Source organism: Xyrauchen texanus, chromosome 10 (assembly GCF_025860055.1).
Source record: "Xyrauchen texanus isolate HMW12.3.18 chromosome 10, RBS_HiC_50CHRs, whole genome shotgun sequence".
In the NCBI taxonomy this organism is placed as follows: domain Eukaryota; kingdom Metazoa; phylum Chordata; class Actinopteri; order Cypriniformes; family Catostomidae; genus Xyrauchen; species Xyrauchen texanus.
The window spans coordinates 10,758,912-10,776,003 of NC_068285.1; the positions used below are offsets into that span (position 1 = coordinate 10,758,912).

General features: G+C 39.8%; 1 protein-coding gene across 1 annotated transcript in view; it reads left to right on the plus strand.

Annotated features, from left to right (window-relative positions):
- The window catches only part of LOC127650809 (C-type lectin domain family 1 member A-like), a 30,472-nt gene that overhangs the window by 2,371 nt on the left and 11,009 nt on the right, over nt 1-17,092 (plus strand). Inside the window, exons 2-9 of the mRNA XM_052136446.1 lie at nt 937-1,121; nt 3,253-3,387; nt 4,436-4,509; nt 9,901-10,004; nt 10,147-10,275; nt 16,140-16,229; nt 16,325-16,396; nt 16,912-17,063. Coding sequence (XP_051992406.1) covers nt 937-1,121; nt 3,253-3,387; nt 4,436-4,509; nt 9,901-10,004; nt 10,147-10,275; nt 16,140-16,229; nt 16,325-16,396; nt 16,912-17,063 — 941 coding nt within the window. The remainder of the gene's footprint in view (nt 1-936; nt 1,122-3,252; nt 3,388-4,435; nt 4,510-9,900; nt 10,005-10,146; nt 10,276-16,139; nt 16,230-16,324; nt 16,397-16,911; nt 17,064-17,092) is intronic.

A 17,092-nucleotide genomic window follows, 5' to 3' on the forward strand; every position in this document is an offset into this window, starting at 1 on the left:
AGAAAGTATACCTATGTTACAATTATATCTGAAAAATAAAAACTACAGTAATTTGCCCAAATGATTGTAGAGGATGTCTTCATTGATCCTTCACTTGATTACACATATGATGGATATTTTGTAAATTATAGATTATGTAAATGTTGGGTAATGTAAGTGTATTGCCTAATGTGAAAACTGTGTAATCTGTCTTTTATAGTACTGTAGCATATTAATTTCAGCACTTCTAAAGCCGATTTGAAACATGTATCTTGCATTCTTTGCTTTTGGATGAACTGATTGTTAAAAGTACTAAGTTGAAAGAAGATCATACTGTTGTGTTTCTGTGATTAAACCAAATGTTCTCATTACATATTACAATAATCTTGCTTTTGAAACAATGATTATGTGGACTGAAAAATGTATAACTGTAATGAAAGCATGGGATCATGTTTTCAAAGAATGACTAGCTGTGTTACAAGTGTGATCAGTTTGGATTTTTGTACTAAGAGTTTTGAAAATGTACACCTTGTGAAAATAGTACCAAAGCTGAACAAAAAACTGTAATTAAATATAGAATTACTTATTTTAATATAGGGATATTTTCTGTTTAATTTTTGTGTTACTTTAAATAAAAGTGTGGTTATTTTATATTATTGCTTTTAATTTAAAAGTTATAATAATAATAATAATAATAATACAATTCAAAAAATAATTGAAAATAAGTAATTAATAACTATATATATACTGTATTTGTTTTTTGGTTGTTTGTTTTTTAAGGACCAACATTTTTATTTAGGTGCATATTCATTCCTAATATTTTCTTTATTCATAATAAATAAAATATTTTTTCAGTCATTTTCCATTTATAAATGAAATGATTGGTAAAATTTGCACATAACAAAACATTTATTGTATTGGAAAAATGTATTAATTGATTCAAGTGATCTACCACAGATACAGAAGTGGCAGATGTGGAAACCCAGTTTGACACAGAGATTTTGAAAAGAGAGACAGACTTCGACTCACAACCTATTTACCAAGAGCCAGATACTGACTCGGAGGGTCTAGAGAGTACACCTGAGCCCACAAAGGTACAGGAAGGAGAGCCTGGAGTAAATGTTCAGAGACAATGTCCAGAGGTACCAAAACAATTTGTTATCTCTATGAAAAGAAAAATGTGGAATGGGATCAAGCCACGAATATGGTCCTCAAAATTAAGACCACCTTGGACAGGCGATGTGTATGACAGCTTTAAAGAACAAAATCCATGTTGTACTCTCTCATTTAAATATCAACATGTCAAGACTCCCTGGAGCAGAAAAAAAACCTTCCATATTTACATATAAAGGCAGTGTGCACATTTTCAACTTGCCCAGCCAAATACACTTTCACAATGCAAAATAATCCTGCTGCACTGGGAAAATGTGATGTGAAAATGTTAGTCCAACAAACTGGAGATATACACCACAAACTTTCAGAGAAAAGGCTAGGCCAGCAACCAAACTAAAAGAGGAAAATAGCAAAGGCCCTACGCATGGACCCAGTCAGTATTTTTACAGCGCACTCCAATCAACACCAAGCGAGCAGCTCCTGGCTGGGAACATGACGGAATCTCTCAATAAAAAAGTGTTGAAAGTTATAGGCTCAGAAATGAGGAAAAAGGAGTCCATTCACTCCAATGTCATGATGGAAATATACTTAATGCAGACATTGTTCAAGGAATGTGACACAAAATACTTCAAGGTACCAGGCTACGTACAGCTTTTCAGTATGAATCAGTTCATTGCTCATTCAGTACACCGAGCTTGGCATCAGCATTCTTGTGCATCATTTGGAAGTAAGTCTCCCGTGTCCCTCTATCTTGATGCCACTGGAGGAGTTGTGTCAAAAATACCGGAACAGCCGAAGCGTGTGCTGTACTATGCACTCGTTCTTCCAGGGAGCGCTAGAGATGCTCCACCTCTTCCCATCTGTGACATGCTCTCCAACAATCACTCAATACCACCAATCACATTTTGGCTCATGCAATTTACATTGCATTTGTCACAATACACACAAATAAATGTTCACCAGGTCGAGACTGATTACAGCTGGGCTTTAATACAAAGTGTAATGCTTGCTTTCAACAAAGAGCACATCAGCTCTTACCTCGACAGAGCATACAAGTTCTGCATTGGGAAAACATCATGGGATGAAATGAAGTCATATACTGTCTTGCACATTTGCTCTGCACACATTTTGAAAGCTGTCAGACAGGCAATCTCTAGGCAAACAGATGACAAAGGACTGAGAGACTTTGCCACCTATGCTTTCATAAGACTCCAAAATGCCAACAACATGACTGAATCAAGAATTGTGTTCCGTGCATTTTGTGGCCTGCTCACAACCCCACAAAACACAAACCTTGTCAAAGAAAGTCTGTGTGTTTTGGAGAGTGTCATTTCAAGATCCAAAGAGAATACACTGGAAGAAACTTCCCAATCTGAAGACTGGGAAATGTGTGAAAGTGAGAGAGAAGACATGCAATGACCATCATTGGCAGATCACCATTCACTGCTTTCTTCCAGCAGATCATGAAAGAGGTGAAGGAAGAAGAGGAAGGTGATGAGACATGTTTGGCCAAAGAGGACAACCCATACTTTTGTCCGGGCATCCTCACTGTCCTCTTTGATACCTACCTTGCCATTTTTCCTCTTTGGAGTGGCTTGCTGTTGGGAGACCTGACTACCAGTAGGTATGAATCTTGTGAACAGGATTTGGTGACAACATTGACACTACCAAAAACAAGAGATACCAATTGTCACATAGAAAGGTGGTTTGGAATTGTCAAACATTCCATAATGCATAAACAACAAAATGTCAAACCAGGAATCTTCATAAGAAAAATGCATCAGTCTCTGCAAACAAGATATACAGAGCACATCATTCTGCATAACCTTCCTCAAAAGCTGTTGCTCCAGCCTGAGCCACCTCTGAACCTTGATCAGTGTAAAGAAACTTGGATGAAGAAGAAGAAAGAACGTTTCCCAAACACCAAATCCAAATTCTTTTCTGTTCCTCAGAGAATGCCTGTTCCACAAAAAAAGAAAAGAAGGATCCACAAAGATAAGCCAAAAAGTCACAAAGAGTCAAGTCCTGAGCCAATCCAGCTTTATGCAGAGGCACTCCTGTAGAGGAAGAGGTAATTAAGTTAGTACAAGAAATGAAACTATTTATTGCATATATTCAGCTAACTTATTATTGACTATATGAAGTGTGTAACATTCACAGATTGACATGTTATGGACAAAACCGCACAATGAACTGGTTGTAGCCATTGTGAAGTCTGAAGATCAGAATCTGGAGTTCCTGTTACATCACAAGGAGTTCCTGACACTGAAGCCGCATGACTGGTTATTTGGAGAGGTACACATATCATAACAAAAATATCTAGTAAATACAAAATTTTACTATATATACATTTATAAACTATAAAAAATGTTGTACCTAAGAAAAAGTAAATGCCAGATACTACATGTTTTTCTCAATGTACGTACTAATTGAAATAAATTGAATAATTGCAATAATTTATCTTTTTTTTCCCCAGACGATCGAGTGCTATTTAAGAGCTGTACTTAATGCAAAGGGTGCAAATATCTACCAGCTAAGCCATTACACCACAAGTGTCATTTTAAATGGCACAGAAGACCAGGTCATACGACAAGGTTTGAAAAAAGTGAGTGCAACTACTTATGATTCTGCATTTTTATATGTCCATGTATTTTACAGTACACAAATACGTTTATTTACATTTCTGATATATAGGTCAACTTTGAGCAATATGATGGGGTCATCTCTGTTGTAAATATCAGACACATGCACTGGAGGTTTGTGGTAAGTAAAAATATATTACAAGTAAAAAATACAATTATTGTGTTGTATGACTATTACAGATAAACATTGATACACCCATACATAAATGTTTGACCTTTTCACAGACATTTAATTGAATGACTAATTATTATTCTTTTTTTTATATTTAGTATCTACATGCTACAAATAACACCATTTTCATACTTGACCCTCAAGCGGTAGTGATGAAATGAAACTTGCCACACAAGCATGCAAAAAATTTGTGTATGTTATGTTGTATAAAAAATCTGTAACCTTTTTCGATCTACAACACTAATATTGGAATATTACCATATGGATGTTGCTGAAGACCACCACAACCCCACACACTGTATTTTTCCTACAACAGGGAATATTTCAGGAAGAGAGGAAACCAGCATGGAAGAAAAGACTGGGTGGACACTATGTGGAAGCCTGGGACAATACACCATTAGTTCCAGGAGGATGCTTTCAGCTGTGGTGTCTTTGTGATGCAGGTAAATGGAGGGAAAACTACTTTACATAAACACTGTTCTCACATTTTCCCATATGAGACTAGTAATGTTCTCCGCTCTCCTTCTAGATGGCCAAGCAGGTGGTGGAACACTTTCCAAAAATTCCTGAGAGCATCAACATAATACCCAGCAAAGAGGAGATGTGTCACATCAGGAAAAATGTTGCCAAAACTATTTTGCAGGCATCAGGTATTGGCAAACTATTTAAAAGAACAGTTTATTTCCAGAGACAGAGTGATGGAGTATAATTATCTACATTATCATAATTGCAGTGTCGAGAGATGAGTATTGCTCTGCATGTGGACAAAAAGACACTAAGGACCAAACAGAGGAGCTCTGCACCTGGGTATTCTTTATGTCATTATTGCCTATTTGTTGAAAGTGAAAAGAAATTGAAGAGAAAATGAGTTTTCTCAAATACATTTCATAATTACAACAGTTTCTGAATAAATCTAACAATGTCCTATTTTTCTTCCAGGTTCAATGTGAATTATGCCAGAGGTGGTTTCATGTCCAGTGCCTCGAAATTAATCTGCCACCAAAAGAGGAACCATGGATTTGTGGTTTGTGTTTGTAAGCTATTCAGTTAGAGGAGCTCATGCTAAAAGTGTGTTTAAATTGTAAAAAATATGTATGTATTTGATGAAGCAGAAAAAATACATACGTATATATACACTCACCTAAAGGATTATTAGGAACACATACTAATACTGTGTTTGACCCCTTTCGCCTTCAGAACTGCCTTAATTCTACGTGGCATTGATTCAACAAGGTGCTGAAACTTCTTTAGAAATGTTGGCCCATATTGATAGGATAGCATCTTGCAGTTGATGGAGATTTGTGGGATGCACATCCAGGGCACGAAGCTCCGTTCCACCACATCCCAAAGATGCTCTATTGGGTTGAGATCTGGTGACTGTGGGGGCCATTTTAGTACAGTGAACTCATTGTCATGTTCAAGAAACCAATTTGAAATGATTCGAGCTTTCTGACATGGTGCATTATCCTGCTGGAAGTAGCCATCAGAGGATGGGTACATGGTGGCCATAAAGGGATGGACATGGTCAGAAACAATGCTCAGGTAGGCCGTGGCATTTAAGCGATGCCCAATTGGCACTAAGGGGCCTAAATGCCAAGAAAACATCCCCCACACCATTACACCACCACCACCAGCCTGCACAGTGGTAACAAGGCATGATGGATCCATGTTCTCATTCTGTTTACGCCAAATTCTGACTCTACCATCTGAATGTCTCAACAGAAATCGAGACTCATCAGACCAGGCAACATTTTTCCAGTCTTCAACTGTCCAATTTTGGTGAGCTCTTGCAAATTGTAGCCTCTTTTTCCTATTTGTAGTGGAGATGAGTGGTACCCGGTGGGGTCTTCTGCTGTTGTAGCCCATCCGCCTCAAGGTTGTGCGTGTTGTGGCTTCACAAATGCTTTGCTGCATACCTCGGTTGTAGCAGTGGTTATTTCAGGCAAAGTTGCTCTTCTATCAGCTTGAATCAGTCGGCCCATTCTCCTCTGACCTCTAGCATCAACAAGGCATTTTCAGCCCACAGGACTGCCGCATACTGGATGTTTTTCCCTTTTCACACCATTCTTTGTAAACCCTAGAAATGGTTGTGCGTGAAAATCCCAGTAACTGAGCAGATTGTGAAATACTCAGACCGGCCCGTGTGGCACCAACAATCATGCCACGCTCAAAATTGCTTAAATCACCTTTCTTTCCCATTCTGACATTCAGTTTGGAGTTCAGGAGATTGTCTTGACCAGGACCACACCCCTAAATGCATTGAAGCAACTGCCATGTGATTGGTTGATTAGATAATTGCATTAATGAGAAATTGAACAGGTGTTCCTAATAATCCTTTAGGTGAGTGTATTTTCTTGCTTATGTTTTATCAATTTTGCTTATGCTTTATCATTTAATCATTTGTATATTTAATATCATTTAACCAAATCTAATCAATCATATTGTAAGAAACATTAGTATTAGGTTGATGTGTTTCTCATTAGTATCATTTAGATGTGTTTACCATTATTATCATTTGAAATGTATTCTTGCTGCTTTTCTTTTATTAATTTGTATGCCTCAAATGTAGCTGACTGATTTAGAAGTCTGTAAGTGTCCATAGACAGACCACAAATGCTTGAATGTCTCAGAATAAAGTGACAAATTAATGTTCTATTAGCTAAACATCTTGCAGAAGGGACATGTTGTGCAGTTCTGTATTGTGTATTGTATTAAATGAACATAAAATAAACAACTTTCTGACTGACACTTTTAGGGTACCAGACAATGTGTGTATGCCTCACCCCACTTGTCCTGGCAAATTATCTCCGCCCCATAATTCCCTTTATAAAACAGACAATATAATTTTCCTTCAATGACTTCATAACAACAAAATATCTCAACATTGCTGATTCCAGATTCATTTCTGGAAGCCGGGCTAAATTAGCAAGCACTGTTACTGCATTCAGATATCAGATACAGACATTAAAGAATACATGAAAAGAACATTTCAGTAATTACACTGGTAACTTCTATAACAAAGTAAAATCTCACAAGCCTAGAGAAGTCATTCAACTCATGTGATATTTAGAAAGAAAAATATTGATGAATACCTTGATAACTCACTTATTACATTTACATTGAAGCAGCAGTTTATTCCAAAATCCACACCCTCCACACCCAAAATAAACATCATGTTTGCTGTCATGTTTTCTGAGTACTTGTCAATAATCTGATGGATTCAGTACCACGGACAGTAATATTTCTGCAGGACTGTAAACATTATAGTATATTTGCAATATTCTAGTATGTTTTTATATATAAAAATACTTATATGAGTTTCCAGGCCTTTGTGTGAGCCAGGAGAGAGCATATGAGGTTACTAAAAGTGTTGATACTGCAGAGAACACAAAGAATGGTATATAACCTTGAAAAACAGGTGTATTCTCTTCAAAAACAAAAAGTGTTTCTGTTAATCAATAGTACACTGATGAGAGTCCTTGGTGTGCTGGCATGTATCTTTTCAAAGATACTTTTAATCAGTTATTATATGAATGGTGTCTTGTTTTAATAAGCTAAATGCATTATAATTTGGCAACTGGTGTTTTCTTTCAAATAATAATGTGTTTGAACAAACAAGGCTGCCCATTGAGGGAATGTGCTGAAAATGCAGGAAAAAAGATAAAAAGTATTTGATGGAGACATGGCTGTTTACGCAGATGTTTCTAGGAGTTGATGTACTCTGTCCATGAACTGTAACATGAGGTCAAGTTATGAGAGGCTACCAAAGATGCATGTTTCTTTTCTTTTTAATAGATAGACGAGGGATCTCCCACCAATATTTAATTAACAAAGGACGTAGAACATATTGGTGGGAAAGAGACAAGGCAGTGACCTCATGCGTCAGAGACAGTGGGTAACAAGATAACAAAAAGGTATATAAACTGAGAACTTAGGATAATGAGTCAGAACGGACAGCTGGCCGGTCTCATGTTTGTTGGTGTTCAATAAAATACAACTTTGGCATCTGGAACTCAAGACTCCGAGAGTTTTCTTACAACTTAGAGAGATTCATTGTGATATTCCACGACAACATCAATCAATGTACATGAATTGTGTTATTGTTAGAGTTCCATGTTAAACACAGATGTCATACAACAGGAAAACATAAAATAGAGTTTAGCCATTTTTTTATTCAACACCTGGAGAACACTGTTACACAGTCTTTATCACAGATAAAAACAGAAAAACAGAGGTGAATAAAACAGCAAGACATGGGCTGTAGTATGTTCTGTAGGGTCCAGACAAGATGATCCAACTTGCTTTGTAGCAGTGGTCTCAATGCTTTTCAAAACCTTTTTAAATAAATCATATGTCATTATTAAAACCACCACACTTACACATTTCTTTTTCATTTTTTTTTTTTCTCAAATAAATAAATAAATAAATATAAATGGTTGTACAATGAAGCAATTAACTATGTTCAGGAGATTAAACATGATTTTCCTTTCTACAGTCTGGATTGTTACCAAATTACAGTTCATGTACAGATTCATTCATTATTATTTCATAAACACCTTTTTCAACACCATCATTATAATGCAGGTTTTGTTGCTAAAGGACATTCTATAGCATCAGAACACATAATGTGAGAGATATTTGCCAGTAGGCTAAAATGTAGTTGTCTGTTTGCACACGATGAAAAACAATATTAACTTTTTAGACGGTCCCTATCTTGGTTACGACACACATTGAATATTCATCTCTAAAGTACATGCTTAAAAATATACTTGCCCATTTTGATCGATTGTAAAAAATGTTGTAGTTCACAACCTTTGTTGTCAATATCATGTAGCTGCTTCGAATCTGAAAAAAAAATTGCTTTATTGACTATTTAATTGAAAAAGTTCTTTAACGCGAATGTGCGAATGTGCGAATATCAAACCAACTTTACCTAAGTAGCTCATAACTCCTCCGCATACATTTAAAATTGGAAGTACATTATTACTGACGTAATTTTAAATCCCGGAACCGGGATCGGTTTTGTTTGCGGTCTGATAATTTGGTCAGAAATTGTGTTAGATTTCTGAACATATGGTCAGTCATCAGTGGGTTAGCCCATTTAAAGTCAATTTTAGCATCATCTCACCATCTTCCCCTTTGTCTTTTGTCACATTAAACATTATTAGTTCAAAAGACTTACATTTATATCCTGTCCTCTGAGTAATACCAAAAACTTAACAGTAAATTGTAGCAACACCTCCTCCTTGACACTTCGGACGAGGCTCGTCAAACATAAGTTTGACTGTACTCAAATTGTTTTCACAATTACTTAGTGAGGGGTTTGTGTTCGGTTGTTTGGGGAACAGACACAGTCTCTATATGATATCTAGGTGATACAGTCTCTATATGTTGTAGTTTTTGTGTAGGACTTCTCAAGGCAGCTAAAAGATGTTCAGATTAACCAGTTTGTCTGCTTCCTGACCTGGGCCCCAGTTAGTCAAATATTATCACTATAACGACTATGAGCCAAATTACTAGAGGAGAGGTCAGGTCTACCACAAACCTCTTCCAACTGTCTATGAATCCTATGCTATTTTCTGAACACCATTCAGACATCCAGTCTGCAGTGACATTTGAAGGAATTTTTTTATGAAATTGTAATGTGTAAATCTAAAATGCAAAAATATATATATTTGAGTGTATATCTTGTTTTATTTTTTATTTTCTTCCATTTAAGACAAATGGAGTTATTTTGCAGAATGTTGTGGCTGTTTTTTATTATAAATTTTTTTTTTGTGAATGGCAATGGGGCTTGGGAAAGGAAATAACAAAAGAGGTCTGTTCAACTTGTTTGCTATATTACAAGTCTTAAAACCTCTGTTGCTTCTGAAGAACATAAATACGTTTTTGTGGCTCTTTCTACGTCACTTCCTATGTTGTATTTTCTCCCTGCACTTATAATAGTTTCTGTGACTTCCTTATTCTCAACAAAACCTAAACCAAATGTCTCAGAGAACACATCTCCTATCAGGTTAATAAAATGGACTCAATCTATGAAAATTCACTTTACCTACATTCAGCAACTGATTCAGTTGGCAAAAGATCTGAAAACAATGGTAAGATATTATTGACATGGCATTAGAATTTACATTCTGCTCAGTTCTGTTTATATTATATTGCAGTGGGTCAGAGACATAAAGAGTTGCATACTTATCTGTATGTTTGGTATCCTTTATCACACTGACATTTTAACCACAGGTAACCCCACTCAAAAGCAAGAAAAACAGAGAGAAGACCCTTCCTCCAAGTGGAGTAAATTTTTTCTGATAATTCTCTGTGTCTCGCTTGCTTTCGCTCTTGGAGGCATCTGTGCTCTCTGGATACTTTGTGAGTATAACTTTTGTGGTTTTTCTACGGCACCTTTGCTTCACATGTCAATTTGCATGCAAGGCTACACTGTAAAAAGTGTCAGTAATTTTAACAGTAAAATACTTAAAAAATGCTACAGAAATAAAATGTTAATTGATTAACAAATATTAACTGTAAAATATACAGTAAAATATTTTAATATATTTTAAGTCAATACAGTGGTTTTTACAATAAAATGAAAATAATTTAAATGTAAAAAGAACGATTTTCCTGTATAATTAATCGTAAAAAGAACAAGACAGTACATGTACTTTTTTTACAGTAAATTATTGTTAAAATTACAGTAAAAAAACAGTAATCGGGCATTCCCACAATTCCCTGCATGACCCATTACATTTCATTATATTTAATGGGAATAGTTATGTTACTTCTTGTTTTTAATATCAGTTATGTACACTGGGGTGTTCTGTGTTATATTTGATGTAATTTAGTTCATGTTTACTGCATTATTTAAATCTCACATGTGTTACAATGATGGTGTTTAGTGTTTTTGTGAGTGATACTGAGCACCGTTTCTATAAGTTTATTGGTCATTGTTCCTGGAAGAGGCTCTACTGATGAACTTCATGTCATCATGTGCCCTTCTATAGTTACTATGGTGATAAACAAATACTTCATAAAGTAAAGATTTTTACAGCTTAATAAGGCATGTTAATTGTATTTGTTTTTTACTGTAAATTTAACAGAATTTGTTTGCCAGTGTGTAAATTTCAACCATTTTAAACTGTAAAATGTACAGGTTGTTATGTAAAGTGGTTTACATTTAACTGAATTTTTTACAGAATTATTCTGGCAACCACAGCTGCCAAATTGTTTTCGTAAAAACAACAAGATTTTTTTTACAGTGTAGACTCGTACCAGGGTCCTCCCAGTTGCAAGTACAACATGCTAGAAGATGAGCCACCGTGCAACTTGATCGTACATGATTAAGCTTGTTAGGGCTGTTGATTTAACACTTTAATGCAGTGCGAATAATTTTATAAAAAAAACATTATGTGTTAAAAAATTTACACAAATAATCGTATGTAATAAGGACAATTCCTGAGAAATTCAAGCTTGAAGTACCACCTGTTTATGGAGTTATGAATCCAAACTAAGGGATCTCAAGATGTGCTCTTCTAAGTATTAAACTACGTTTAACTTGATACAGCAACCTAAAAATGCTATGTTTATGGTGTGACGAACCAAAGTGAGATCCAAAAGCATCCATTAGATGCAGGTGTACATTGACAGGTCCTTACAAACCCCTCATAATAAATCTCTAACTGGTTGATAAATTCACTTGTGAAATGGATTGCTGTGAACTGTATGACAATGAGAGGCTTATGTTCAATAATCTGCAAAGAAACAAAACATTGGAGTCTTATCAAAGCTTAACTGCTCTGCCACAATAATGTAATGCATTTTAATTATCTTAATATTATATACCATATACTGTAGATATATATATATATATATATATATATATATATATATATATATATATATATATATATATAGTAGCTTGTAAATGTAGTTACAGTATGTAATACAAACATTAAAGGGGTCATGCAATGCCTTTTATATATATATATATATATATAAGGCATTGCATATATATATATATATATATATAAAAATGTGTGTGTTCCTTGAGATTCATTTATAATATTTGTAAAGTTTTATGTACAAAAATATTTGAAAAGCATGATAATTTTCCACCCTCATTCTGACCAGGAAACACCAGGAAGCCAAGTGAAGTCATTTTGTAAAAATGTAGTTATAGTAACGTGATTCTATGAGATCAGAGCTGCATTTCCCAATAGCATTGTAAACCTCAGTAACCCATTGGCGGCAATGATTACTTAACTTAATCTTGCAATGCTTTTGGGAAACCCAGCCCAAGTTGGTTAAGAATCTACCACCTTGAACCCCAGTAGGAAACTGTTCCCCTTCTGTCACTCACTCAACATTGTGTCGAATGAAGTGACACAAGGGGTCTTTCTTAAGAGGCTCATATACCTCTGAACTTGAGAAAAGGCCAATGTCAAGTTGGCAGACAGAATTTGTATGCACCGCCCCCGGACATACGGCTATAAGGGGAGCGGGCGAACGTCTGTCATTCAGAATTTTTCTTCGGAGCTGAACAGTTGTGTGTCCAGTGAGCTGCGACAAAAGACTGCTTCACTCACCTCTACAAGAGAGCTGCTGTTGGATCCTATGGCGCATTCCAGTGGCTTTCTCTCTCTGCACACTGTGCAGCTGCTGCCCTTGGGCGCTTTAACAGCACTTTCCTAAAAGAAGTGTTTCCTCTGAAAGAGTTTTAATTTCTCTAAAAGCGTTAATTTCCTGGTAAAGAGCAACATACACAAGTGTGCATTGAACGTCCTTTTCAGGATGCGTCTTTTTAAAGACTGTGTAGTTCCTGGATGCGGTCGATTTCTCTCCTCTTCTAACGGTCATAAAAGCTGCCTCGCGTGCCTGGGCTGGATCACAGTCGTTCCCGTCCAAGGCCTGTAGGATGACGTCGTCTGTCACTGCGATAGCCTACAGCGCCACTGGACAGGCCGCCTCCGCCCTGCATGCCATGGCTCTCCTGCAGGTCCGCCAAGGCACTGAAAAACCGGCACCTGGGTAGTCCCGACCCCGATGTGCTGCAGGAGCTGCGCTCCGCCACCGACCTCGCTCTTAGGGCTACGAAGGTCACAGCGCAGGCACTTGGGCGGGCGATGGCCACCCTCGTGGTCTAGGAAAGCCACCTATGGCTGAACATGGTCGAGATGCACGATGTTGACAAGGCACGCTTGCTCAACGCCCCCGTCTCCCAGCTCGGCCACTTCGGCAACACCGTCGAGGACTTCGTCCAACAGTCTTTCGGTGGCGAGGAAACAGACGGAGACCATTTCCCATATCATGACCATTTCCCCTGCGGAGAAACCACTGGCAGCTCTGCCTCAACCAAACGGGCCCAGCTCTCAGCCCTGGCATCGAGCATCCCGGAGGAGAAGAACATACCCAGTCACCAGGACCCCCTCTAGGGCCCCTAAAACCCCTAAGCGTTCCTGAGAAGGCGCACCCAGGAAGCCAGACGTTTGCTCCGGAACTAGAAGAAAGACAACTCCATCCCCTGGTGGAGGGCCAGGAGGAGAATCCTCAGTTCTCCCTTTTTCTTCACCACACCCCCCTTTAGGCTGCGGTACCTAAATTGTCAATAAAGAGCAACTCCATCACTTCCAGGGTCATCTCACGGCACCCCGGCACCAAAACCTTGCAATCCTGGCTCCCCGGATGTGGTCACCTGGCCTCCGGACCCACGACTTCCCAGCTCCGGCAGGCTAGCGCTGACGAGTCTCGAGGACGTCCCTACAGGACCCCCTCCTCTGTCTATATCATGTCCCCTGCCTGGTGCACGGAGCAAGGTAAGTGCTTTGAGTCTTTTCTCAGCACTCAAGCCTCGGGACACGCTTTTGCCTCCTGACGCATTATTACCTGCTCCGCCCCGCCGCAATTCCCCACCGGGTATGCACGAAGCGATCGTCCCCTTAGTGCCCCTCGCACAGAGTTTAGATGTGTGGATTACGCTAACTAGCCCATCGTGTTGGCTGGACAGGACCATCCGACTTGTCTACGCGATTCAGTTCACCAGGCTCCCGCCTCGTTTCGGCGGTATTCAGGCCCCTCTCGGTACAGAGGCGTTGGCACACAGATGGCCCCGGGGGCTGCGCAAGTACGCATTTCCCCCAGTGAGCCATCTTGCACTGGTTCTGTGCAAAGTCAGGGAGGACGAGGAACAGGGCACCTTAGTGGCTCCTTACTGGCCCACTCGGACTTGGTTCTCAGATCTCACACTCCTCGCGACCGCACCTCCCTGGCGAATTCCCCTGAGGAAGGACCTTCTTTCTCAGGGATGGTGCACCCTCTGGCACCCGCGCCCAGTCCTCTGGAACCTCCATGTCTGACCACCTGCAGTCGTAGACATGATCAATCAAGCCAGAGCTCCCTCAACCAGGCAGCTTTACGCCCTCAAGTGGCGCCCGTTCGCAAATTGGTGTTCTTCCAGATCCGAAGACCCATAGAGGTGCGCAGTTCAGTCAGTGCTTTCATTCTTGCAGGAGAGGTTGGAGGGGAAGCTGTCCCGGTCCACCTTGAAGCCCACCACGACACAGTAGACGACAAGTCCCTTGGTAAACACGACTTGATTATCAGGTTCCTAGAGGTGCCCGGAAGCTGAACCCCGGCCAAGCCTGTTCCCCTCCTGGGATCTCTCAGTGGTCCTCTTAGGCCTTCAGAGACCCCCCTTTGAGCCACTTGACTCAGTCAAACTCAAGACCCTCTTCTTGAATATGGTCCTCCTGATCGCGCTCGCTTCCATTAAGAGGGTTGGAGACCTGCAAGAGTTCGGTCCGGCAGATGCTCACATCATCTTAAGACCGCGACCGGGCTATGTGCCCAAGATTCCAACGACCCCGTTTCGGGACCAGGTCGTGAACCTGCAAGCGAAGCTGCCTCGGGATGAGGCAGACCAAGCCTCTTTGTTGCTGTGTCCGGTACATTCTTTGTGTATCTTCTTGAACCACACGCAGGGTTTTAGATGCTCTGAACAGCTCTTTGTCTGCATTGGCAGACGGCGGAAAGGGAATGCCGTCTACAAACAGAGGTTAGCCCACTGGGTCGTTGACGCTATTGCACTAGCCTATCTCACCCAGGCAGTGTCCGCCCCCTTGCAGGTTTGAGCACACTCTACAATGATTGTGGCATCTTCGTGGGCACCTCCCTAGCAGACATCTGCAGAGCAGCGGGCTGGTCAACTGGCAACACCCAACACCTTTGCTAGGTTCTACAACCTCAGGGTTGAGTTGGTCTCATCCCGTGTTTTGTCAGGTCCGAGCCCGTAGAACTCGGTAATACAGAACAACCGACCGGGTGTTCGGCTTGCACTTGCAACCTTCATCAGGTGGATCCAGTGTGCCTTCTTTCCTAAGTCAGTCACTAAACTCGCTTCCTGGATGTTTCTTCCTCCCCGGCTCACTGGCCGGCAAGTTCAGCTGAGGAATTTGCCGCCAGGCCCACCATGAGTCAAGTGCTCCGTGTTGGGCTTGGGCCCCACAGGCATAGTTCCCACCTCAGGCAACTCCCTGTGATGTATTTTCCGTGGTACGGTCCCCCGACTCGGCGGAGCCACGTCTCCCTTGGGCAGGCCCTCCTGCCCCCCGGACTCCTCCCTTGACAGGCAGGATCTACCACCGCACCATGTCCACGGGCGCCTTGACAACCTCCTATGTGTATTGGCCACTAATTACCTCCCCCCAGTCTGGGTAGGTCGTGGTCCCTGCAGAGCCTTTTCCCCCTGAAAGAATAGGAATGGAAAAGGTCGCCCTCCCAAACGCATCTATAGCATTAAGATAGCCCCAGCCGCTTTTTAACTCTATGACGAGAAACATAGATAGAGAAAAGGCCGGGGCTGGCTGGCTTGCTCCCACAGGTCACCGCCTTCCTGTGCGGGTACTGGGAACCTAAGAGCGGTTATGAAACGTTTTGGGGCGTTGGGGAGGGTTACATCCAGCCGACACAGCTGCTTCTAGCACGCAACAAGCCTGCTTGCGTCTGTCTCAGCAGTTCAAGTAACACGGTTTGTATTGCACAGTATATACTGTATTGATTGTGTACAGCTGATTAAACATAAGACACACTCTGCCAAACCTGTTTGGGTACCACTGCTCTAAAGGACTGATTTTAAGTGGCTAATTTTTCTGTGGAGTAGGTTGTAGTTTATGCTAAATTTATTTAACTTCCCAACATTGGTTGACATCACTTCTAATGATATTTTCTTTCTCTTTAATCAGATATTAATAAGATTGCAGATTTTGAATCACTGAATGAACAGCACATTATGGTTTCGAAGAAACTGTTGGCTCAAGAGAAAAACAGCACAAGTGAGAATTTTTTTTCATAAACAGCAGAGCAGACAGACGAGTGTTTACAGAACTGACCATGTGATTGACTTTATCTTTTTGTGTTCCCAATGTAGTCATGATGAAAGAGCTTGAGGAACTTAAATCCAACTACAGTGAAGTTAAAGAACAGCTCCTCTTTAATGCTGGTAGGTAGACTTAGACAAAACATATGAAGAGTTCTGATACAGAATGATTTACTCCAAAAAGACTCAAGATCTAGAGAGCTGACTCTTTCTTTCAACTATGCATCATTTACAGTTAAATGTTTTGAGAGCATACTTCTAAATGGCAGCTTGTTTATCCTATGCTTCCTAATTATCTCTGCCCCAGCCATGGAGAAAGAGGCCAAGTTTGGATTGACATACTACCATACTACTCTTACTATTTCAACCATAAGCAGATATGGCAGAAGTAGTAAGAGTAGTATGAGTAGTATGTAAGCCTATCGAACTCAAGAGTATAATGAATATACAGTAAAGTATAACAGTCATATAGAATGGCTGTCCTCAAACAATGACAAATTGTCAGTTCGAGACCCCAACACAAGTTTAAACAAAGTGTAATCGAATATTTCTGCACATTGAATCAAAGTTTGATAAACCACAAGATCTTCATGACTTGAAAAATGGAAGGTTTTATAACACTCGTTTAATATGTACAGCTCAGGGTTGCAATATCTCATTGGGTGGCTGGATATCTTGTCTTGGAAAGCTATATTTCTTCAGCTCTGGTAAACTTAACTGGTCAAACAGCAAGGATGACTGTGTTTCAAAAGGAGCTAACCTAGTCACCATTACCAGTAAACAAGAACAGGTGAGTCAGAGATATTAAAGTAATTAATA